Source organism: Lonchura striata, chromosome 28, assembly GCF_046129695.1.
Source record: "Lonchura striata isolate bLonStr1 chromosome 28, bLonStr1.mat, whole genome shotgun sequence".
NCBI lineage: Eukaryota > Metazoa > Chordata > Aves > Passeriformes > Estrildidae > Lonchura > Lonchura striata.
Genome location: NC_134630.1, coordinates 3,822,355 through 3,844,804, shown reverse-complemented (window position 1 = coordinate 3,844,804; position 22,450 = coordinate 3,822,355). Strand labels below are relative to the sequence as shown.

General features: G+C 44.1%; 2 protein-coding genes across 3 annotated transcripts in view; one reads left to right on the top strand and one right to left on the bottom strand.

Annotated features, from left to right (window-relative positions):
* MYO9B (myosin IXB) overlaps positions 1-22,174 on the top strand; it is a 43,203-nt gene extending 21,029 nt beyond the window's left edge. Inside the window, exons 12-43 of one of the 2 annotated variants that reach the window (XM_077788792.1) lie at positions 1,120-1,241; positions 1,808-1,949; positions 2,183-2,378; positions 4,202-4,277; positions 4,669-4,758; positions 5,799-5,909; positions 6,950-6,989; positions 7,450-7,572; positions 8,001-8,081; positions 8,199-8,309; positions 8,817-8,939; positions 9,429-9,578; positions 9,685-9,851; positions 10,401-11,375; positions 11,892-11,958; positions 12,316-12,446; positions 13,034-13,191; positions 13,300-13,478; positions 13,952-14,050; positions 14,532-14,708; positions 15,187-15,228; positions 15,739-15,850; positions 16,001-16,071; positions 16,508-16,700; positions 17,020-17,148; positions 17,726-17,831; positions 18,458-18,589; positions 19,544-19,667; positions 20,093-20,140; positions 20,620-20,759; positions 21,008-21,135; positions 21,284-22,174. In XM_077788792.1, the coding sequence (XP_077644918.1) occupies positions 1,120-1,241; positions 1,808-1,949; positions 2,183-2,378; positions 4,202-4,277; positions 4,669-4,758; positions 5,799-5,909; positions 6,950-6,989; positions 7,450-7,572; positions 8,001-8,081; positions 8,199-8,309; positions 8,817-8,939; positions 9,429-9,578; positions 9,685-9,851; positions 10,401-11,375; positions 11,892-11,958; positions 12,316-12,446; positions 13,034-13,191; positions 13,300-13,478; positions 13,952-14,050; positions 14,532-14,708; positions 15,187-15,228; positions 15,739-15,850; positions 16,001-16,071; positions 16,508-16,700; positions 17,020-17,148; positions 17,726-17,831; positions 18,458-18,589; positions 19,544-19,667; positions 20,093-20,140; positions 20,620-20,759; positions 21,008-21,135; positions 21,284-21,720 (4,980 nt within the window). In that variant the 3' untranslated portion in view covers positions 21,721-22,174. The remainder of the gene's footprint in view (positions 1-1,119; positions 1,242-1,807; positions 1,950-2,182; positions 2,379-4,201; positions 4,278-4,668; positions 4,759-5,798; positions 5,910-6,949; positions 6,990-7,449; positions 7,573-8,000; positions 8,082-8,198; positions 8,310-8,816; positions 8,940-9,428; positions 9,579-9,684; positions 9,852-10,400; positions 11,376-11,891; positions 11,959-12,315; positions 12,447-13,033; positions 13,192-13,299; positions 13,479-13,951; positions 14,051-14,531; positions 14,709-15,186; positions 15,229-15,738; positions 15,851-16,000; positions 16,072-16,507; positions 16,701-17,019; positions 17,149-17,725; positions 17,832-18,457; positions 18,590-19,543; positions 19,668-20,092; positions 20,141-20,619; positions 20,760-21,007; positions 21,136-21,283) is intronic. The other variant, XM_077788793.1, reaches the window with a different exon arrangement.
* Positions 1-22,450, bottom strand: part of MED26 (mediator complex subunit 26) — a 205,820-nt gene that overhangs the window by 159,874 nt on the left and 23,496 nt on the right. The window lies entirely within an intron of this gene.

The following is a 22,450-nucleotide window of genomic DNA, read 5'->3' as shown; positions in this document are numbered from 1 at the left end:
TTTGTCAACAACTTTAGGCAAGAATTTTAAAGAAAATAAAATTACCAAGCATCCAAACTGTGTGTAAACATAATGTTGAGGTCCCTGTTTTGTAACTTAGGACAGAATTGGCTATCCAGGCTGGCCAGAGTAAATAGTTACATTGTCTTCTTTTTTTTTTTTTTTTTTTTTTTTCCTTAATGCCATTTTTCCAAATAAGCTTAATCCTTGAATGACCCATTTCCTGTATCTCTTGCAGCCCGAGGGCCCTCAGGGGGATCTCTATATCTTTTTAAATAAAGGCTTGTTTGTCTGTGGAAAATGGCATTTCAGTTCTGTAACACGGTGTGCACTGTGTTGGGCAGACTGAATTCCACCTACTTAAAAATAATGCATTTATCATCATCATAATCTAGACCATGAGAGGTGCTCTTTGTCCTTTGTTATACATAAAGCTTACTACATTTTCTGTGTGATTCTTACTTTTACTTTATCATTTTATTTACTTTATTACCTTATCATTAGCTTTTTTCTGTGGGTATTTACAGCATTAAGAAAATCTGGTATTTTGCTTCTGAATCTTGTAGTGGGAAGCTTGTCCTGTCAAGCATTTGAGGGATTGTCACTTCAGCAGAAGAGCTTCATGTTCTCTTGTCAGGGAGCTCCAAATGTTCTGAGCCTAAGTAATATCCATTGCTTTCTGAGGGAAGTTCTGGTGCTGATGTTGTTGACTACTCTCATGTCCCATATTACAAAAACTATGGGAGAGCAAATAGCCTTGAACTCCTCTATGTGTGCCCAGTTTTGCTGGAGTGCTGAGGATGTCTGACTCCAGGGTCCTAGGCTGCTGATTGCTGGAAAGGCAGAGCACAGCAGAACATTCCTTGCACAGCTTTGGTTTTGAAATAGTTTTACTCCAAATAGACCCTGCTGAGTGACGTGCCTGAGGACCTTTGATCTGTGCCACTGTGCCTGTTCTTCTGTTCTTATTTATAAATTCTCCTTATTTTTGTCTCTGCTGCCTGAACTAACAAACTCCACTTGCTGTGGCTGTCCAAGGCTGTGTTTTAAGCACTTAAACCACAGGACATCAAAGGTCAGGGCACTGTACTGACAAGGGAATTTTCTTGAGCCACACAGGAGGAATATAAGAGTGAAGGGATCACTTGGCACAATATTGACTATACTGATAATGTGGCCTGCATTCACTTAATCAGCAAGAAACCCACTGGCCTCTTCTATCTTCTGGATGAAGAAAGCAAGTAAGCAACAAACATCTGCAAAAACATGGCAGGGAGGAGGGAAGGGCTGTGAAATGGAACAAAATGCAGCACTGCAAAAAGAAGGGGAATGTTGTGGGAAGGAAAGGGTTATTTATGACTATGATTTACACTGGAGTTTGCTTCTAATGACTCCAGTATGGTGGTAAAATACATTGATGCTAAAACTGAACTTTGGCTTATGCAAACTTAGGAGCTTCCATATTTGTGGCTTACCATGGAACTGCAGTTAAAGTAAAATGCATGTCTGTAAGTCTTTGGAGCATTAAGTAGCAAGTGTGGTAAATAGTTAATGTGATGCTAACTAAATTTGGCTGGTGAAGTGGGAGGAAACATTGACATACACTTGAAACCTCAGAATATTCTGCTGTGTGTGGAGCTGCTTGGTTTGAGTCCAGAAACTGAGCTCACCTTTGAAATTCAAAGCAGGTGTAGAGATCTTGGACAATTAATACTTTCCACAAGCAAAAGTAGGTGTTCATTCTGTCACCCTAATACACATACCTGTATTTGAGAAGTGGCTGACCTCTTTTGTCTTGTATTCCCAGTTTTCCGCATGCCACCAACCAAACTCTACTGGCAAAATTCAAACAGCAGCATGAGGAGAACAAGTTTTTTGTTGGAACCCCAGTGATGGAGCCTGCTTTTATCATTCGTCACTTTGCTGGCAAAGTAAAATACCAGATCAAAGTACGTGGTAGATCTGGTGGGCACAAAAAGAAATTCCTTGTCTTTCTGTGAGTTTTTTGTCAGGATGTAGAAAATTTGCTGTGAATGGGCTGAATCAGATGGGTTCTCAGAGGTACTTTGGGTTTGTTTTTAGGGTGGTGGTGTAGACTGGACGGTAACCCTCACTATTATTCTGAATAAACAAAACAGGGAGCTTTTGCGAGATATTGTGGTTCCATGTGCCTATTTGGCAGGATTTCAGGGAGAAGAACATGGATTACATGAGACCCGACATCGTGGCTCTGCTGCGCAGCAGCGACAGCGTCTTCGTGCGGGAGCTGATCGGGATGGACCCGGTGGCCGTGTTCCGCTGGGCCGTGCTGCGCGCGGCCATCCGCGCCATGGCCGTGTTCGCCCAGGCCGGCCGTGAGAGGGCTCAGAAAACGGCAGGTGGGGCTGGGGAAGGGCAGGGATGGACCAGGGAACGGCAGGGATGGAACTGGGAACGGCAGGGATGGACCGGGGAAGGGCAGGGATGGAACAGGGAGCGGCAGGTGGGGCTGGGGAAGGGCAGGGATGGACCAGGGAAGGGCAGGGATGGAACTGGGAGCGGCAGGTGGGGCTGGGGAGCGGCAGGGATGGACCAGGGAAGGGCAGGGATGGAACAGGGAAGGGCAGGGATGGAACAGGGAACGGCAGGGATGGACCGGGGAAGGGCAGGTGGGGCTGGGGAGCAGCAGGAATGGACCAGGGAAGGGCAGGGATGGAACAGGGAATGGCAGGTGGGGTTGGGGAAGGGCAGGGATGGACCAGGGAAGGGCAGGGATGGAACTGGGAGCGGCAGGTGGGGCTGGGGAGCGGCAGGGATGGACCGGGGAACGGCAGGTGGGGCTGGGGAGCAGCAGGGATGGAACAGGGAAGGGCAGGGATGGAACAAGGAATGGCAGGTGGGGCTAGGGAATGGCAGGGATGGACCGGGGAAGGGCAGGGATGGAACAGGGAACGGCAGGGATGGACCAGGGAAGGGCAGGTGGGGCTGGGGAGCAGCAGGAATGGACCAGGGAAAGGCAGGGATGGAACAGGGAATGGCAGGTGGGGTTGGGGAAGGGCAGGGATGGACCAGGGAAGGGCAGGGATGGAACAGGGAAAGGCAGGTGGGGTTGGGGAAGGGCAGGGATGGACCAGGGAAGGGCAGGGATGGAACTGGGAGCGGCAGGTGGGGCTGGGGAGCGGCAGGGATGGACCAGGGAACGGCAGGTGGGGCTGGGGAGCAGCAGGAATGGACCAGGGAAGGGCAGGGATGGAACAGGGAATGGCAGGTGGGGCTGGGGAGTGGCAGGGATGGACCAGGGAAGGGCAGGGATGGAACTGGGAGCGGCAGGTGGGGCTGGGGAGCGGCAGGGATGGACCGGGGAACGGCAGGTGGGGCTGGGGAGCAGCAGGGATGGACCAGGGAAGGGCAGGGATGGAACAGGGAATGGCAGGTGGGGCTGGGGAAGGGCAGGGATGGACCAGGGAAGGGCAGGGATGGAACAGGGAATGGCAGGTGGGGCTGAGGAATGGCAGGTAGGGAACAGGACACTGCAGGTGTGGAACAGGAAACAGCAGTTAGGGCTCAAAAACTGCCAGTAAGGCACGGGGAAGTGCATGTATGATGTGGGAAATGGCAGGTAAGCTCATAAAACTGCAGGTAGGGCTTGAGAAAGTGCAGGTAAGGCTGGGAAACTGCAGATACGGCACAGAAAACTGCTCTGAAAATGCTTAATACTCTACAATTGCTCTGCTGGCAGAATGAGTTTGTGGCCAAACCTCATCAACCAGACATCACTTTGGCGCTAAAGGCAAACTGAGTATGGAGATGGTTTAATATTCAAAATTAAGGAGATTGTCACTGTTCTTACCTGAGGTCATTCAGCTTTCCTCCTCCTGTCAGTGAAGCGTTTCCAGCAGGCTGGGACAGACTTGAAGGCCTGTTTGTAAAAGTTGGGGGTGATGGTTCTGGTATTCTCATCTTATCACTAGTTTTGATCTTCTTAGACTTCTGTGAAGTATCAAATGAGTGTTCAGGATTAATGACTAAATTTGAGCAGCTGCAACTTCCTTTCTAGTAGAAGGGAGTTTGAGCAGAAAAGTACTGTAGCTTGATAAAGGACTGGATAAAAACCCCAGGCCTTTGAGTAGATACTGTGCCTGCTAAAGTTGGTGGCTTGTTTGGGGTTTTTTGCCTGCTCATATCTTTGTCAAAATGCAGTTTTTTGGTTATTTCCTAACAGGAGTGGTACGTCAAGGACCCAGAGTTCCCCTTGGAGAACTCCAGAGATCGAATACGCCGGTAGAAAAAGTTTATCGGTGAGAAACACATCCTTAACCCCTACAGGGAACAGCTGAATTGCTGAGTTGGATTTCCATATATCAAATCTCAACTAGATCTTTCCACAAGGAAACCAAGCTTTATTTCTTCTGTCTTGTTTGCTTTGACCTTTTAAATCAAAATAACATCTAACTTATTTTATGTAAGACCCAATGCCACCACATGCTGGGGACAGCCTCAGTTCCATTTACCACTGGTTTTTGAGTTCTCTGTGGTTGCTATGTGCAGCTTTTAGCATTGTGTGCTCCTTTGCAGCCAGTCTAGGCCACTGAAGGGGGCAGAGGCAGGGCCAGTCTTACAGAGCTATATCTCTATAGGGAGATTTGCCTTTCCATGGATATTTAGGCTTTGTACGTGTTCCTTTTGCAGCCTCTCAGTGCTCGATTTCTCATTTGATTGTTCTGAGGATTTCGATATAAATGCTTTTCAAGACATCATTTCTTTTTGTGAGAACAAGAAGTAAGTAGCAAAAGGCCTGAACTCCCAGGCCAGAGAGGCACATTTCCAGGACACAGTGACTTTCTCAGTGTGCTCTGAGTGACAGTGAAGCCATGGAGCACTTAAAGTAGTGACTTCATGCTGCTTCCTAATTACTGCATCCTGGACAGCCTCTGTCACTGGGGGAAACAAAGAACTAAATATCCAATTTGTGAAAGGATTGGTCACAGCTTACCAGATCTGTTTCCTTGGAATATCTTAAATCTTGATATTCAGAAAAGCTCAGAGGTACCCAGGGAAGCCACAACCCTGTGTAATAATATTGCTGCCTCTGTGAGCAGCTCAGAATGGGGAGAGCATCTAAAAGTCAGAAGTGATTCTTACACTTCTGTTATTTTTGGTTTGTGCCTCTCTGGAGAGTAAAGAAGGTAAGTTCTGTGCCAGGACACAGCACTTCACAAGAGCACAGTGCATGCTTGAAGAATGGAACATGCCATGAATTAAGGACCATCCCAGGCTTACTTTGAAAAACTAAATGTGAATAAGTTTGCAATAGAAATGAAACCCAAAATTTCTTCAAGTATCCCACTAACAGTTTGTTTATAACTTATTTTTCTGATGTAAATCTGTTTAGGTAGCTTCACTTTAGTAGTCAAATCTCTCTATAAAAATGTTTACTGTTGGTTATAAAGTAGCTTATATCTACCTGAAAAGGTTCCTTGGCTTAACCAGAAGTGTTCCCTGCCTATTCAGTGCAGTTTGCTAAATTTCTTTACATTTTCTGAATTGATGGCTCAAGAATTTACATTAAAAGGTAGAATGAGAGAGTAAGTTGAGTGTGAGACTCTGGCAATGACATTTTAGAGCACTGATGGAATAGAAAGTGCAAACTTATCATCAAAATCATTCATGTTTAGGAAAAAGTAGCCTGGGATTGATCTGCTGCATTTTGGAGCACACTTGGTGATGGAACCTTTTGGGGTTTTAACTCCTTTTTTCCCCCCTCTCTCATGGCTGTGTATCTCTGTTTGCCACCTGTGTTTTGCTGTGGATCATTTTAGAGACATGCATGAACAAATCATCGCCAGTATTAAAGGACTGCCCTGGCAGGGTGATGATCCCTGTGAGCTGCTTCGGTCCCTCAGTCAGCTTCAACACTGCTCCCACCTCCTGTGAGTGCTCTGGGTATTGCTCTAAAAGTGCAACAAGAACCAAGCAGTAACTCCAGTTCCTAAAAATGTTGCTTGTCCCAATTTTGTCTTTTGAAAAACACTAAACAAGACAATTAAAAATAAAACATCCCTTCTGCAAATAGGCTGTAGAGAACACCTTGTTGCTTCATTGCATTAGTGGAAAGTTAAACCAATTTCTCATGAGAACTTGCTTTAACAACCCCAAGTATGCAGTATGAGCTTGTTGTTGCAAAATATTCAGTAATGAGATCTCCAACAAGGTGAGGCAAATGTTTCCTGAAATTCAGGTTGCTGGTGCTGGATGTAGTCCTGGGTTTAAAGTCTTTACATCTGCAGTTCTGTGCATGTGTAAGGAAATGAATCTGTGCTCAGCTGTATAATAAGTAAATGTAAACTGGGTGGCTGAGAGCAGGAACCTGCCCTTTATCACAGAGTTAATATGCTTAGAACCAGCAGGATGTAAACTGCAGCCTCCTTTCTGAGAGCTTCCACTTCTTTACCCTCAGTGTGTGGATGAGAGCTGTGCCTGAGGTGTGTGTCCTGCTCAGACATCCCAGAGTTCCTGGTGCTGGGACATGCATTGCCCTCCTGGGAGCAGTTGGGTGCTTTCATAGAGCTTCTGGTGCCAGCAGCTGTAACTTCTGCATTGAGTACTTTTATTTGCTAGTGCTTTGTGTTATAATGAGTTTACAGTTGCTAAAGAGAATAACTCACACTACAGTAACCTGTACAACAATGCAGTTTTGAATGGCTTTAACTTCAGAGGTGATGTTTCACTTTTGAAAGCTCCCAATACCTACAGAGTATATTTAAGGAAAAAAATATTGTTCTTGTTGCAGAGCAGTTCGCATTTCTTGCATTGATCACTTGTAAGAGACATGCATGAACACACCCTGGTGCTGTTGTGCTCATTTTCTTCTTCCTTTACCTTGCCTCATAAACTGCACCAACTTATGGCTTGCTGAAATTATCAAAAATCATGTGGTTTTTTTCTTAAACTATCTTTAATATTTTAACAGGAAAAGTAGAGGTGTCAAGCAAAAGCAGATCATTCCCAAGGTAATCAGAAAATTTAGATTTCTCTTGGGTATGGGCTTTTTTGCACTGTGAATTTAATTTTCTTTGACAGAACTCAGTTTGGAGCTGTTTTATAGTGTAGGAAAGTTGTGTTATTTATCCTGACAAGCTAAAAAAACAGGTGAATGTTCACTTTAATAGGAATTGTTTAATTAGGCAGGTATGAAGATGCCATAAGTGCATAAAGTCACTTCCAAGTCAGGGAAGGCAAATGCAGTGATTAAGTGATTCCTCTTGTTCACCTTGCACTCTTGGGGACAGGGCAGTGGAATACTTTCACTCTCAAGAAATGTTTTGGCCCAAAATAGAAATAATTGGGAAATATAACATGCTGTTGAATGTGGAACTTGGTAGCTGGTTTCATTCTGACTAATTTCAGACAAAATATTTCCCTTTTAGTTGAAAGACTTGCACTTTGTTGATTATGAAAACTTTTTTGTAGAACTTGCTGGATTCCAAATCTCTGAAGCTCATAATGAGCATGACTCTGCACGACCGGACTACAAAGTCCCTTTTGCACTTGCACAAGAAGAAGAAACCCCCCAGCATAAGTGCCCAGTTCCAGGTAGGTGACACACCTCAGAGAACAGCCCCTCCTGGGCTGATCTAGGCTGGTCTCGCTTGGAAAACCAAGTGGGTTTTGTTCTTGAGGTTTTTTTGAGGTGAGTTTTATTGCTTGATTAAAGTTAGAGTACATTTTGAGATGTCATTTATGCCATGAAATGTGTCAGTTCTCTGTACTGATCATCCTTGTATACAGATCTAGTGCTACTATGAGTGCATGTTCAAACCCTGCTTTAAATCCTCTTGAAAAAAGCTAAAAGCAAATACCGAATATTTATCGTGCTGAGCAACGTGGGAGAATCTATTTGGATTTTGTAGAGCCATGAGACCTGAAACAACCTGATTCCTCAGGCAGAAGCTATCCTGCTGTCAAACACCACTCAAAGTGCTGATACCTGAAGAAAAACTTCTGTGACTGTTTCATTTCAGACTTCACTTAACAAGTTGCTGGAGACATTGGGCAGAGCTGAGCCATTCTTCATCCGCTGCATCCGCTCCAATGCAGAGAAGGTGAGGCTGCCTCAGAGCTGAGCTGCCTGCTGAGGTGTGGAAGGAAATGTGCTGTCCCTAGGACAGCAGCTGGGCTCCTCAGGCTCTCACTGGCTGTTTTCTGCTGGTCTTTTACAGAAGGAGATGCTCTTTGATGAGAGCTTGGTGCTGCAGCAGTTACGGTACACGGGCATGCTGGAAACTGTGCGGATCAGGAGGTCTGGCTACAGTGCCAAATACACATTCCAGGTACAGTGGGAACTGGAAGTGGATTGAGCTTTCAGGAATATCCGCTCTCTTCAGAAAACACATCTTGTATGTCTATTCATATGAGGCTTATGACCACTTGGGATGAGCTGTAAAAATGCACTGTAGTTTTGAGAGAGTCTGCATGGTAAAAGTCATAGTTAAACTGTTATGTGTCATCTGCCAGTAAATTCTTCCTGGTTTTGTGAAGGAAAACATTCTGAGTGCAGTCAGTCAGTGCTGCACAGTGCTGTCTAATGTGGGAATTAGTTTTCTGTAAAAAATTCTGTGTAGGTTCAGAGATCAAATCCAGGTGATCTTTACCGTTAACACAAGGCTGACTGTAGCCTGCATTTTACATGGAAAAATAGCTCAGTTTGTAGTGAGAGGTAAGTATTTTCAGATCCCTGTAGCTTAAGTGCCTTAAATAGATTTCTATTTTAGAGCTAAAACTCCAAACTTGGGAGTTGCCTTCTAACTTTGGTCTCTTGCTGTCTCTGCTTTTTACAGGAATTCATTGACCAGTTTCAGGTGTTACTGCCCAAAAATGTCAAAGCCTCCAAAGAAGACATTTGTGCTTATTTGAATAAACTAAAACTGAATGAAAACTACTATCAAATAGGAAAGACCAAGGTCTGTGAAACTTTCTGTAAGGCAGTAAGAAACACTGCTGTACACTGCAAAATTCAGTGTAGTTAATTTACAAGTGTTACTCTTTTCTGCTTTTTGTACCTAAATTGGCTATTTTAATTCTTTCAAGTGGTGACACAGACGCTGCATGTGACCCCTTGGTTTTGATGCCAGACTGGTTTCTTGACTACAGTACAAATCCATGTTATATAGATAGTTTGGGAAATCATTGCTATTGGCATTTGCCAAACAGATCAATGTTTACATTTTAGAAGGGGTCTGTGATTTGAATGCTGTAAGGACAGGTGTAAGTTTTAGAATCCAAACTCTGAAATTTAAAAGGATTTTTATCTTTTGGGCAAGCTGTCAGCCAGTAAGGTTTGGTGCAGTGGTACCAAACCATTACCTTATCTGTTATCTTATTATAGCTCCAGTGGGGGCTGAAAGGCTCCTGTTAACTGCTTCTTGATGAACTTTTCTTTAACTGAACAGGTTTTTATGAAAGAGGCTGAACGACAGATACTACAGGATACACTACACAAGGAAGTGATCAGGAAAATCATCCTCCTCCAGAGCTGGCTCAGGATGGTTTTGGAAAGGAGACGCTTTCTCAGGATGCGGCAAGCAGCCGTTGTTTTACAGGTGTCTTTGAGAACTGCCAACCTTATTTTCCTAACAAAACAAAGTGTCATGGAACACTCCCCACCTTGAGGCAGCCCTCCCTCACTTCAGAAATCTCCCTTTGCAGGCGTGCTGGCGCTCCCGCTGTGTCAGGATGGCTCTGCAGAGGAACAACGCTGCCATCGAGATCCAGGCGGCCTGGAGGCGGCACCGGCAGCGGAAACGCTTCCTGCAGCTCAGGAGGAGAGTTTGTCTCCTGCAGGCCCTGGTCAGGGGGCACCTGCAGCGTAAGAGGTAAAGGGAAGGAGCAACGTGGCATAAAAGCATCCATTTCATCACCTGGCTTCACCTGCCAAGCTCAGTTTGTGTGTTGGGGTGACTTAGTAAACAACTTGGTAAATTGTTGCCCAAGGAAGTTGTGGCTGCCCCTAGAAGTGGCCAAGGCCACATTGGGTGGGGTGTGGAACACCCTGGGATAGTGGAAGGTGTCCCATCCCCATGGTATGGGGGATTGGAATGAGATGATCTCTAAGGTCCCTCCCAACCCAAACCATTCTGGGATTGTATGAACTTTAAGGCAGTTACTACTATGTGATATTTCAGTCAGTATCAAGTGGTCAGTGGAGTGTGGACACTGGATAAGTGCTCAGGACTTGAGTTTTATTCAGCTCAGCTGCACTGGTGCTGCCAGTCCTGACAAGCAGACACCTCCTTGCAGTCCCACTAGGATTGTAGGTGTAATTTGGGTCTGTATTGTTATTTGGGTTGCATTTAAGCAATTGGTAGTTTTTTTGACCCCTGGGCATTAAGGATTTGTATTTGCCTATTAAAAATTCCTAACAGATACCAGAAAATGGTTCTAGAAAGGCAGAAAGCTGAAGAAGAGCAGAGAGAAATGCAGGAAGAGAAAGACAAAGATCAAGATACGAGCAAAACATACGACGTAGATGAAGATACAAGTAAGGATGAGCAGAGTAAGCCAGCAACAGATGAGCTGCCTGTGAAACACGAGTCAGAGCCAGATCAAGCTGTTGAGGATGAAGGTCAAGCTCAAAATGAACAAGCTGAAAACCTGAGCTCATCTGAGAAAGCCACGTTACCCCAGAAGCACACGATGGACGGCTCAGAGAGAGTGACCAACAGCCGGGAGAAGCGGGAATCCCGTCGGCAGAGGGGGCTGGAGCACAATGACTTGCAGAACAAGCATGTGCTCCTGTCCTTTGAAGGACCATCTGCATTGGGCCTCGAGGAGCTGACTGTTTCTGAAGAGGCCCTGGAAACTGCTCCAGAGCCAGAGAAATCCACAGCACAAGAAGATAATGTCCTTCAGGGAAGCAGCGAGGGAGAGAAAAGTCCAAGTGAAGAAAAAACTCTTTCAGACATTCCACCATCAAGTGAGATAAAAGAAAGCGGTTCTGTTCCTGAGCAGCCACCTGGATCTGATGCAGAAGACATGGCAGCTGATAGAACAAAAACACAACGGAATTACAATAACCAAATAAAAGGCAGCCAAAGTTTTACCTGCCCTGAAAGGCCAACAGATCTTGCACTGAATGTTCATAACACGCTGTCTGCTACTGGCAGCTTCCAGGACCCTGCTGACTGCTGGGCAGATAAAAACAGGCGGCAGAGGGCAACCAAAGACCTGGACAGCCCCACTTCTGCAATCCAGAGATATGTGGATGACCCAGAGAAGCTGAAGTACAAGAGAGAGAAGTGGAAAGGAAAGAGACAGTCTGATGCTGGTCAAAATGATGTGCTGAGTCAGTCTCTGGATGGAAGGATACGTGTGGATAAGTCTCCTCAGGATCAGCTACAGTAAGGACAGCTTCCTTTTTTTCATTTCACAGAAAACAGATCTCTGTAATGTTTAAAAATCAATGGAGAACTCCTGAGAGCCTGTACATTTGAGCCATGTTATGGGAGCACATGGAGTTGTGAACAACTCCTGCTTTTCCTTGGCTCCCAGTCCTGCAGTGAATCTGTATGGGCAGAATGTTTTCAGAATGTTTTCAGCTTTTTCAAAAGCTGCAAAGTCTGCCTGGCTGTATTAAAAGGAGAAGTCAGGGCATTAGTTGACATAGTGTCTCGAGTTTATCTTCATGTGTCTTTTGCCCATTGCAAACAAGGTTTTAGTGACCTGCAGCTTGCGAGCATCATCCCTCTGAGATGGCAGGAAATCAGACATTCCCATGCTTTTTCATTTCTCTCAAAGTAAATTGCAAGGTCTGATCAGGGTTCTGACTTGTAGTGTTGATATGTTGATTATTTAAAAGATGTGAAGAGGCCACAGACTTCATTAAAATATATATTCTGAAACTCATCTTACTACAGGAAGAAGGGGAGTTCAGCTTCATTAAGTGACCTCTCAACACTGGTCCAGACTGTTGCCATGAACCAGGTACTGATGCTGTTGTGCATATTTATACTTAATTATAATTGTTTATAAATATTAAAGATTTGTGAATAATTGTCTGTAGCGTGTTTGTGTTCATTCAGGTTGATTTTCTTTTTGCTTGGTACCCATTAAAAACAATCATCAGGAAAATATGACACAGTAATTTGAAAACATAAGTGTTAATAAATGGATCCTTGATCAAAGCATTAAATATACTTGGCCCTTGTATTAGGAAGCTAATATCTGTTGGGTAAAGTGTATTGTCTTGATGAAATAAATTTCACCATTCTAGCTTTTAAAACCATTTACAAAATCTGTGTCACTCAAAATGCAGTTTTTGACTCCTCCTCTTTCCTGTAGCAATCACCAGATCCAATTGAAGAAGAAAAAGGCAACAAGAAATACCCTCTGCAGAAGAAGCCCAGTGACAACTTCGCTACCTCGGACACGGCCGCTCCCGTGCAGCCAGCAAGTCAGCAAGGGGATGCCAAGTATGGCTTGTGTGTGACTGGCCTGTCTTTCAGAAAATGAAAAAAGAGAGATTTTCTATTGGTACTTGAGTTGGGCACCTTGAGGTTGTGATTGTGGAGAGGCACAAGTTGGCATCAGCTACATGAGTGGCTGTGTTACTGCTTCTTGTTGCTCTGAGCATGATATCTGAGCCTGCTGAGGAACACATTCTCTGCTTGCATAACACTTTCTGTGAACTGGTTCTTTTTAAAATAAGAACCAACTTACAGCTGGGATTAAAGGTTCATGTAGTGTAATACAACACCAAGAGAAAAGCTGAAGAACCCAGCAAGCATGTAATGCTGCTTCCCTGGCCTGCTCCAGCCTCTGGCATTCTGCAGCCCAGAGACTTCCTGAGCCAGAAGTGATGTTTTGGATATGTGAGGTGTTGTCTGTGTGTGCTGAAGGTAGTGTTCTGATCTTGTAAATACCAGAAAGTCCAGGAGTGCTTTCACATTCTTTCCTTTTTTTGTGCTGCTCAGTTTTTCTGCAGTTGTGAATCCTGTTCTTGTGGCAAAGCCAGCTTCCATTACTAATAGGACAAACTTGTATCTGCTTTTTTATTCAGGTCTGCTTTCAAAAGCCCTTTGCGTAGACTTTTGGGGAAAAAGCCAGACAAGAAAATTGCAAAGGAGAGCTCTGATGCAATTGAGGAAGGAGACGACCTCTCCCTTGTGTCTTGTGTCCTCTTTGCAGACACAGGAGGAACCCAGAAAGTTTCAGAAGGTGAGTTTGGTGATTTAACCCTCAGCACAGTGCATCTTTTCTGTGAGGAAACAAATGCTGCAGAATTCCCTCACCCTGCTTGAACGTACAGATCCGTTTCTTTGGCAGGTTCTTCGGGGCAGCCAGGCCGCCCCCAGGCTGGGAAGGAGAGCAGCAAAGCAAAGAAGAGCAGAACCATACAGATCAGCAAGGTCTCGAGCGTGTCCCAGAACTGGCGCGCATCCATGGTCCGGGAGATTGCAAATGCCAATGAGCTGAAACACCTGGATGAGTTCCTCCTAAACAAGGTGAAAGGCTCCCAGCCATAAGAAAATTCAAGTCTTTGTTCACTGTTTGTGTAGAATTTTAAAATCTTCTGGTCTAGGTGCAAGTTTCTCTTATAATCTTTAGATTATAAAGCAAAAGGGAATTGATTAGATGGTTTGGCTGAGTTAGGTCTGCATTAGGGCCCTTCCTATTTTTTTCTTGAATGCATACTATTGCATTAAATACAATACAAAGTATTCATGTTAGTTCTTGTTTACAAATGTGTGGACAGCAAAACTTGTATTAAAAAATCCCTGAGAGTTGTAAGTACAGAGAGAGTTCTCCAAAGCCCAGCTACCCAACTCTACTGTTTTGTATCATCAGCGCAGTGCATTAAAAAATGTTGTTTTAAATAATTGGAATGGTCATAAATGATTAAGCCTAGCCACTGAAGCTTAACTCTGTTCAGATGTTCTTTTTTTGACAAAATCTGATGCAGATGTATTTTTTCTAGATCAATGACTTACGCTCCCAGAAGTCTGGTGTTGAATGTTTGTTTTTTGAAGCCACAGAGAAGTTCAGAGGAAACATCAAGACCATGTACTCTGCTCCTGTAAGTAGTAAGTCTCAATAAAGGAAAGTTGGCAGGCAAAAAATGAGTTGAGTGTGCAGGTTAAAGGCTTGGCCTGCAGCTCTTCAACAAAGCAGTTCAGCAATTCTCAGCATAGAATTCAGAGGTGAATGTTAGACTCATTTTACAGTTCTGCTGTAATCTCAAGCAGTCTGCTTTATTTTCCTTTTCTCATTAACTCAGCCATAAATTTATTTTTAGAAATTGATGGATTTTGCTGCCTTCGGCCTCCTAATGCTGAAGAGAGGAGCCAACAGCTTTTCCAATATTCCTCTGACGCTGCCTTGTGTCAGCCAAGTGTTGTTGGACAGTGCAGGAGGGGAAGTGTGTTAACTTGTTTCTGTCATGGGCTGTTATCTTTGACTTTGATCATGGCTGTGCTTTTTCACCTCTGAACTTAAGTGCATAAAAATATGAAACTGTATCAAAAAGGAATGTCTGACAAGTATTTTTCCTTCTTTAGAACGGACAAATCCATGTTGGCTATAAAGATCTGGTGGAAAATTACCAGCTCCTAGTTACAAACCTGGCCAAAAAAAGGGAAGAGAAAGAAGTCAAGCTGGTTTTGAACCTCTTTCTATCCCTTCTGGATGAATTCATCAGAGGATATACAAAGAAAGAAGAACCTGAGCAGCCCAAGGTATGAAAGTTATTCTATTGCTCGTTTATGGTATGGTGAAACACTTGCTCTCTTAACAAACAGGACCTGTGCTACCTCAGAAACCTTTTTCATGGCATTCTTTCTTATTTGGGAATCATTTGCCATACACACATCATGTGTGTAACAAATTCTGATTGCTGATACACCTTTATGGAATTGTTAATTTTTTAACTTATTATTTTCAGAATCTGAAAGTGTGCATTTTCTTTGGTGAAAACATAGGAGTTCTCTGGAGGTTTGAGAGATGGAGTTGCTTTGTCATCAGGCAGTGAGCTCAGATGGTTTTTAGGAAGTTGATAGTGTGAGCCCAGACAACCCTCAAACCAAGCTGAAGCTGCAGGATAGTGTCTTGAATGTCTGGAGGTGAAGTAAAGTCTGGGAAACTCAGTAAGGGGGAAAAAAAGGAACAGAATGTCTGAATTTCAAAGACTAAGGCCAGTTTTGTTTCCCGTTGCAGCAAACCAAAGCCCAGAAGAAGAAACGGAAACAAGATCGGGCAGTAAGTGCCTTCTTTTTGCAATAATCCAAGTTCTCAGGTGCACTCGCAGAACGCAAACACTCTTTGAAGAGCTTGATTTTGTACTGACATTCTGGTTTGTTTTGCATGCTTATTCACTTACCTCTTTTATGAAGATGTGACAATATAAAACCAATTTTCACAAAGCAGAGATCTTTCTCATGCAGTGAATGGATGGTACTGGAGCATTTTCTTGCTTGTCCATAGCTTCTTTTAAAGTGTAAAGGCTTTCTCAAGCATGGGCTGTTTAAAAGAAAACAACTACTAAATATTAGTAACAAAACTATTGTACTGATGAGCTTTAAGGTAGCAAGTCAATTATGAAATATTCCAGCAAACCTAATTTCCTTAAGATAGTGTCAAATTTGGTTTAAGGGTGAAATCTTGTGGCTATAATTGTAAAATAAAAGGTAAATGTGAGATAGGGTAGATGGTAACAATAATTTTTAAAAGGCAAAAAGAGTTCACTGGTTTCTTTCTGTCTCTCACCAGATTGAAGAGCACAATGGCCACGTGTTCACAAACTACCAAGTGAGCATCCGGCAGTCGTGTGAGCACTGCTCCTCCTACATCTGGCCCATGGAGAAGGCCTGTCTGTGCAGTGGTGAGTGAACACCTCAGGTGTGCAGACTGCTTGTGCCTCTGGCTGCTGCAGGTGGGCCTGGGTGAACAGGCTGTGTAGGAAGTGGGTAATTCAAGGTGCAAAGTGTTTGAGTGTGATTTAGATGCTTGTAACAATTGCTTCTTTCTCTAGTTTGCAAGCTGACTTGTCACAAGAAATGCATGTCCAAAATCCAGAGCAGCTGTACCTCCTGTGGGAAAAAGGTAAGGCCCGTGGATCTGGGATGGGGTGTGTGGTACCAGAAGTGGTGCATGCAAAATGCTGTCTTTATTTCTCAGTAAATGAACAGTGAATTCCCAGGCACTGAATAAAAATTGCTTAAACAGTTCCCTCCTCAGTCAGAGGGGGACCCTGCACTTGCAGAAACAGCATTCTCCTAGAAGGTGATGCTTGAGCTAATTTAGGAACCCTTCTCACAGAGTGTGTGTGCAGTGTTGGCCAAACTGATAAAGAAATCCTGCAGTGTGAACCATAAAGACTCTTTATTGCTGCAGCTGAGCAAATCTGCCTTATGATCAAAGCCAGAATAAAACACTCAGCTGTAGTTTCTGGAAGCATGAGTAGCTGTAGCAGGAAGCCATGGCATTGCCTAGCTTGGGAAGGGGAATGGACAGTGGGTCACAGCTGTGTCACCCCCAGGGCGAGCAGGACACCGAGCCCCGGCACTTCGGGGTGTGCGTGAGCGCCCTGACCAGCGAGAGGAACTCGGTGCCCGTGGTCTTGGAGAAGCTGCTGGAGTACGTGGAGATGCATGGGCTCTACACAGAAGGCATCTACAGGAAATCAGGATCAGCAAATCGAATGAAGGAGCTGAAGCAGTTGCTACAAGAAGGTCCAGGCAGTGTTGTCCACTCTTTGCATGTCATTGCATGATATCAGTTTTCCCTGCAATTCTTTTCTATCTGAAAGTATCTGTCACTTCTTAGTGTTTAATAACAGCTTTTTGCTGACTGTGCAGGCTGTATTATTTTTGTTGGCTGCCAAAAGCTGTTTAGTACCTTTAAATTGCTATCTTTTGCCTATTTTTAACTTCTGAATTGCCAATTGGATTATGTGAACAGGAGATTAGAATGTTTCTAATCTTATTTCTATAGTGTCTTATTGTGTGCATCAAAGGAATGAACTGCTCTAAATAAAACATTTCTTTTTAGACCCAAATTCAGTGAAACTGGAGAATTACCCTATTCACACCATCACAGGGATCCTTAAGCAGTGGCTGAGGGAATTGCCAGACCCACTGATGACCTCAGCACAGTACAATGATTTTCTCAGAGCTGTAGGTAGGTTTAAAAACCATTCTTCAAACATTTCTGCTTTAACTCATTGTGTCCTTGGGAAAATAAATTCTTAAGATGCTCATGCTGACTAAACAGCTCCTTCCAGTGAACTTACAACAATGATTTTAGTCATTTTACATAAAACACTTCAGGGAATTTCTCCTCTAGCTTACTTGGTCTTACTTCAGGATTCTTTTTTTATTTTTAATGTGTCACTTACAGCTGCTCTTTCTAAAAACTGAATGAGCATGCTAATAAGTTTCCTTTCAGGAAGGGGTTTTCTTGTTATTCTGAACCAGATCTGGATATACAGATAATTTAAATACCTAGATTCTTTTAACTTCAGTGGGATTAAGCACGCTGGATAGTGTTGGAGGTCTTAGTGTGTCACTTGATGATGGCTAGCAGCAGCAGCACCTGAAAATGCAGGATAATTGCAGTGCCATGAGTGGTACTTCAACATGCAGTTATAATAGTTGCTAAATGAAATTACAATAAGACTTATCAGAATTTAGGAATTTTAAGCTTTCCACTAGCTTTGCACAGCAATTAATATATTGTATTTTCTCCCTTCGTGCAGAACTGCCAGAGAAACAGGAGCAACTTTGTGCCATTTACAGTGTTCTGGAGCAGCTCCCACAAGCAAATCATAATACCTTGGAACGACTCATCTTCCATCTTGTCAAGTAATGAGTTTAATTTCTTCATTTATAGAGAAACTGTGATTCTGAATGCTGCTTGGAAGCTTTCTAAAGTGTTTAACACCTTCAGTGTCAGTGTGGGGATTGTGCTGCTGGTTTGGAAATGAAAGAATTGAAGCTGGTAGTTGTGCTCACAAACAGATGTGTGTGTTTGGATCAAACCAGGTAAAGCAACTTTGAAGACCAGGTAGATCTCAAAGCCTTGGTGAATCATCCAAGCACTTGGATGTAGACAGAGAGGCTTGTAGTGTACTGAGGATGAACTGCTGGTAAAGGGGCTGCTCTTAGCCAAGGAGCCTGTGGACTTTCCAAGCAGCCCTCTGAACATGGGCAAAAGGGATTTTTGAAGAGAAGATGCTGAATCAACAGACATACTTTCAAGAAGCTACCTGACTAGCTTAACCCGGGTGACTCCCTGATCCTTTGATACATTAAATGTTGTCTGCTTAGTAGGTATGAAATAATTATAACACTTCTTTGGACTGCTGTACATACTGAGTGTCCAAGAGGCCTCCTTACGTGTTATTTGGGAACTCTTCAAGGTGTGATCAGGGTGTTTGTATTCTAGCAAGGTCCACTTACAATCTCTCTTCCTGGATGTTGAATTTCAGAGTGGCTTTGATAGAAGATGTGAACCGCATGTCCCCCAACGCCTTGGCCATCGTGTTTGCTCCGTGCCTCTTGCGCTGTCCTGATACCTCTGACCCCTTGACCAGCATGAAAGATGTCTCAAAAACAACCATGTAAGTTTTGGCAGTCTGCTGAGAAGCAGAGTTTTGGAATGGGATGGAAGGTCAGTACCACTACTTGTATTTCTTACAACTTTATTTGTATCAAGCTGAAGAAGCTGAGGTTCAAGAGTTGTTGAATTCTAGCTCTGCCAGTGCTGCCAATTCATACACCCCTCTCAGACCTTCCACCTGTCTCCATTTCACTAAGCATAAAGTAGGATGATCCATAAGTCTTTACTATGAGGTTTGTGTTTTACGTCAAGATAATCTATTTTTTGGGGGGCTTGTACCTTAATTATCTATTTTGCTGAGATACAAGACATAATAAACAATATGATATAGAATTAAGCTGTCTCCTGCATACTTGGAATCCCCTGGTGATCTCTTCTGCATTGTTCTTTGAATTGAAGAAGGTTCTGTCCTTGACCCTCTCTGTTCTCACCCTCCAGCAACTCTGGCTGTGAGAGCCCCTCACCATCCTCACTGCATGGCTGGCCTTGCCTCTGCCTCCAATGAAAGCAGAGTTTGAAAAATGACAGCTTTTTGTAACTTCTTACTCACCCCTGAGGCCATAGAGATGCAGAAGGGCAGTTGCAGGCTCGTTGTGTCTCTGCCAGCCTGTGCCAGCACAGGGACAACAGGTAGAAGCAACAGGAGCTGTTGGCAGCTGTGGTAATGTCTGTGTGCTCACCACTGTGTACAGCCAGCATGGGAGGCTCTGGTGATCCCAGGAGGAACATGTGCCATTACCTGTCACCATTACCTGTCCTGTTGTGCCTGCTGTGTTGGACTCTTCACCCCGTTACCATGCAGTGCTGCTGTGAGGGATGGGCTGGGACACTGTGGTCACACTCCAGCCACGTGTGTGTGACAAACACCCCCAGGCCAGGAGCAGCATCTCATCCCACCATGTTTCAGAACCTTCATGGTATGAGGCAGCTCAATAAGCTCTTGCCTTTCTCACAGGTGTGTAGAGATGCTCATAAAGGAGCAGCTAAGGAAGTACAAGATAAAAATGGAAGAAATCAATCAGCTGGAAGCAGCAGAGAGCTTTGCTTTCCGACGGCTCTCGTTGCTTCGGCAGAACACGGTAAGTGTTGAAATAAAACTTCCAAAGTAAAACTTCCACCAACTTCTTGGGGAGGGGGTGCTACTTCTCCTGTCCATCCATTCAGTGTGTCAAAAATCAGCTGGAGAAAAACAACTGCCCAAAGCTGTAGGTAGGAGCTAAATATACAGCTGCACTGAAGTTCTGATAAATGAAGGGTGCAGGGGCGGGAATCTGCTTCTGTACTGTTCAAAAACTGTTCCCATGTAATTCTGTCAGTGGAACTAAGATTCAGTGTCTGACATGGTAAAAGAGTTCCTTCACACTCCAGAGATGGCTGGTGTGCAAAAATATGCTGCATTCTAGGAGGGAAAATACTCTTCGTTTTTGTTGTACTGATTAATACAAACCAAACTGTGTCTGATCAGAGGCTGCATATAGTGAATTTGGTCTCCATCTCTCTCTAGCTCTGGCCTATAAAACTTGGGTTCTCTTCCCCTTACGAGGGGAAGCTGGTATGTACAACTGCCTGGCTCCAGTGCATGGGTTTTTCTTATGGTACTCTTGCATGACTAAAATACTTACACAGGTTGTAACTCAGTTTTAAACACTCTTTTGAACAATCAGGACTGCATGTACTGGTGCAACTTCCTCCCCAGACTGCATGCAGGGCTGCTGGGCTGTTCTGTCATCACCTGATATTTTATAGACACTCTATGTAACTTACATTGGATGTAATAATATTACTCATCAAGTGACTACTAAAACTAAGCTGAGCCTAAAAAAAAGGTAACAAAAAAGGTAACAAAATCCTGGATATCGGGTGAATAGGAAATTTTCTTACTTTTTGAAACATTTGTGTGGATAACTAACAGCTCTTCATCAATTCCATCAACCCCTCCTTTGACCCACTCATTTGTCTTCTACTCTGAAACTTGCAGATGGGTGTAGCTGCTTGTGGCTGAAAAGTGTTACATGTCAATCTGTCTTGCAGAATAAAAACTCTCAGGTCAAAGGAAATGACAGTGGCACTTCAGAGCTGGACTCGGTGCATGAAGAGGAGGATGTTTCTGAAGCCAACAACCGGGAGAAGGAGATTCTCATTGATCGCATACAGTCAATAAAAGAAGAAAAGTGAGTCCCCTTTACCTGATCAGGCCATGCCCTTTGCACTGGGAGGCAATACAGGTAGTAAAGAAGGATACCTTTTGTCCAAAAGGATCTAACTCTGTTCTGTAGGCCTTCATGAGGGGGAAAATGAAAATACAAAGCACTAGCTGAGAGAAAATGAAATGAATAGTTAATGACTACATGCTTTACCTCTGAACTGAGCTGTGTAAAGGTGCTTGTGTCAGAGGTGCTGCAGCCTGTGTTTGATGCAGGGAGGAGATCACTTACCGCTTACCTGAGCTCGACCAGCGAGGCTCTGACGAGGAAAACGTGGACTCGGAGACCTCTGCGAGCACAGAGAGCCTGCTGGACGACAAACCAGGCCGGGTGGATACCGAAGGTCAGTATTAAGGTAGTAAGTGCTTTTTTTTATTCTACATCTTTCACTGCATACAGCCAGGTGATCAAACATTATCTGGTCACAGTGGCTCATATCGAGTTACATTTTAGGCCTGCTATCAGTCTCTAAGTATCTTATTTCTTTAAAGCAATTATTGGATTACACTGCTGTGCTCAGAGCTCCAGCGTGCCTGCCAAAGACATTTGCAAAGTGCCTTCTCTCCTGCAAACTTCATCAGATTCTTACTCTGCATCCGTGGCTTCAAGGCGCAGATACTCCTTAACACTGTCCAAGATTAAAGTGCCCCGTCGTACTCCAGTGATGCCAACAGCAAACATAAAACTTCCTCCCGGGATGTTCAAACGTACAGAATCCCAGGACGAGGCTTTCGCTAAGGAAGAGTGTCAGAGGGTGCAGTGGAGGGAGCAGCCAGCGAGGCGGACAGACAGCATCCACTCGGTGTACATTGCACAAGGGTCTGCACTGGCCCATGCTCAGGAACTCGGGGATGAATACGAACCCACAGCAAAACTCAAACGCAGGTTCTCCGACCCTTACTCTCACATTCCCTGTGTGGAGGAGTGAAATTCTTCAGCTCTCTGGACTCTTCTTGAAGTTGACCACAGCTTTGGCTTTAACCCTTCGAAGGCTGTGAACTTGTTCATGGTCTTTTAAGTGGCTGTGGGGAAGGCAGCCTGGAAATGCACAGTATTGTAAGGGTTAAGCAAGGTTGTTAAAAGCAAATATTCTTCACTTTAAATTAAAACCTTGCAAAGAAAGTAAAGCCTCATGTAGAATAAAATACATAGATTGAGTGTACAGGAAAAAGCTCCCCCGTTCCGCTGCTGTGCCTTTTCCATTTGCCTTACAATGGATTCTGATGGGACCAACAGTGAGTTTAGGTCAATGTGTATTGCCTTAATGTTTTGTATGATTTTATGACCATTTTGTCTATGGTTTACAGAACTGTTGATAATAGCCTTAACTGAGACCAACATGTATAAAAACGTTTATTAAAACATTGCACTTTTAAAAAATACGTGGTAGTTGATCTATGCCTGTCTAACAGGCAATTAATTTATTCCAAAGGAAGCCTTTAATTGGGCTACTGTTTTTATGAAGTGCTGATAAAGAACGGGGGCAAGGGAAGCGGTAACGCGGCTGTGGTGTCACAGGGGAGGATTTTGGTGCTGCTGGAGCAAAGGCGGAGCTCCCATGCTGGGTGTGCCGTGCGAGCCGCCTCGCCTCTGTGCCTGAGGGCGATCCCACACCGGCGCCTTGAAGCGCGGCCGTGCGCCGGCCCCTCACGGCGCTG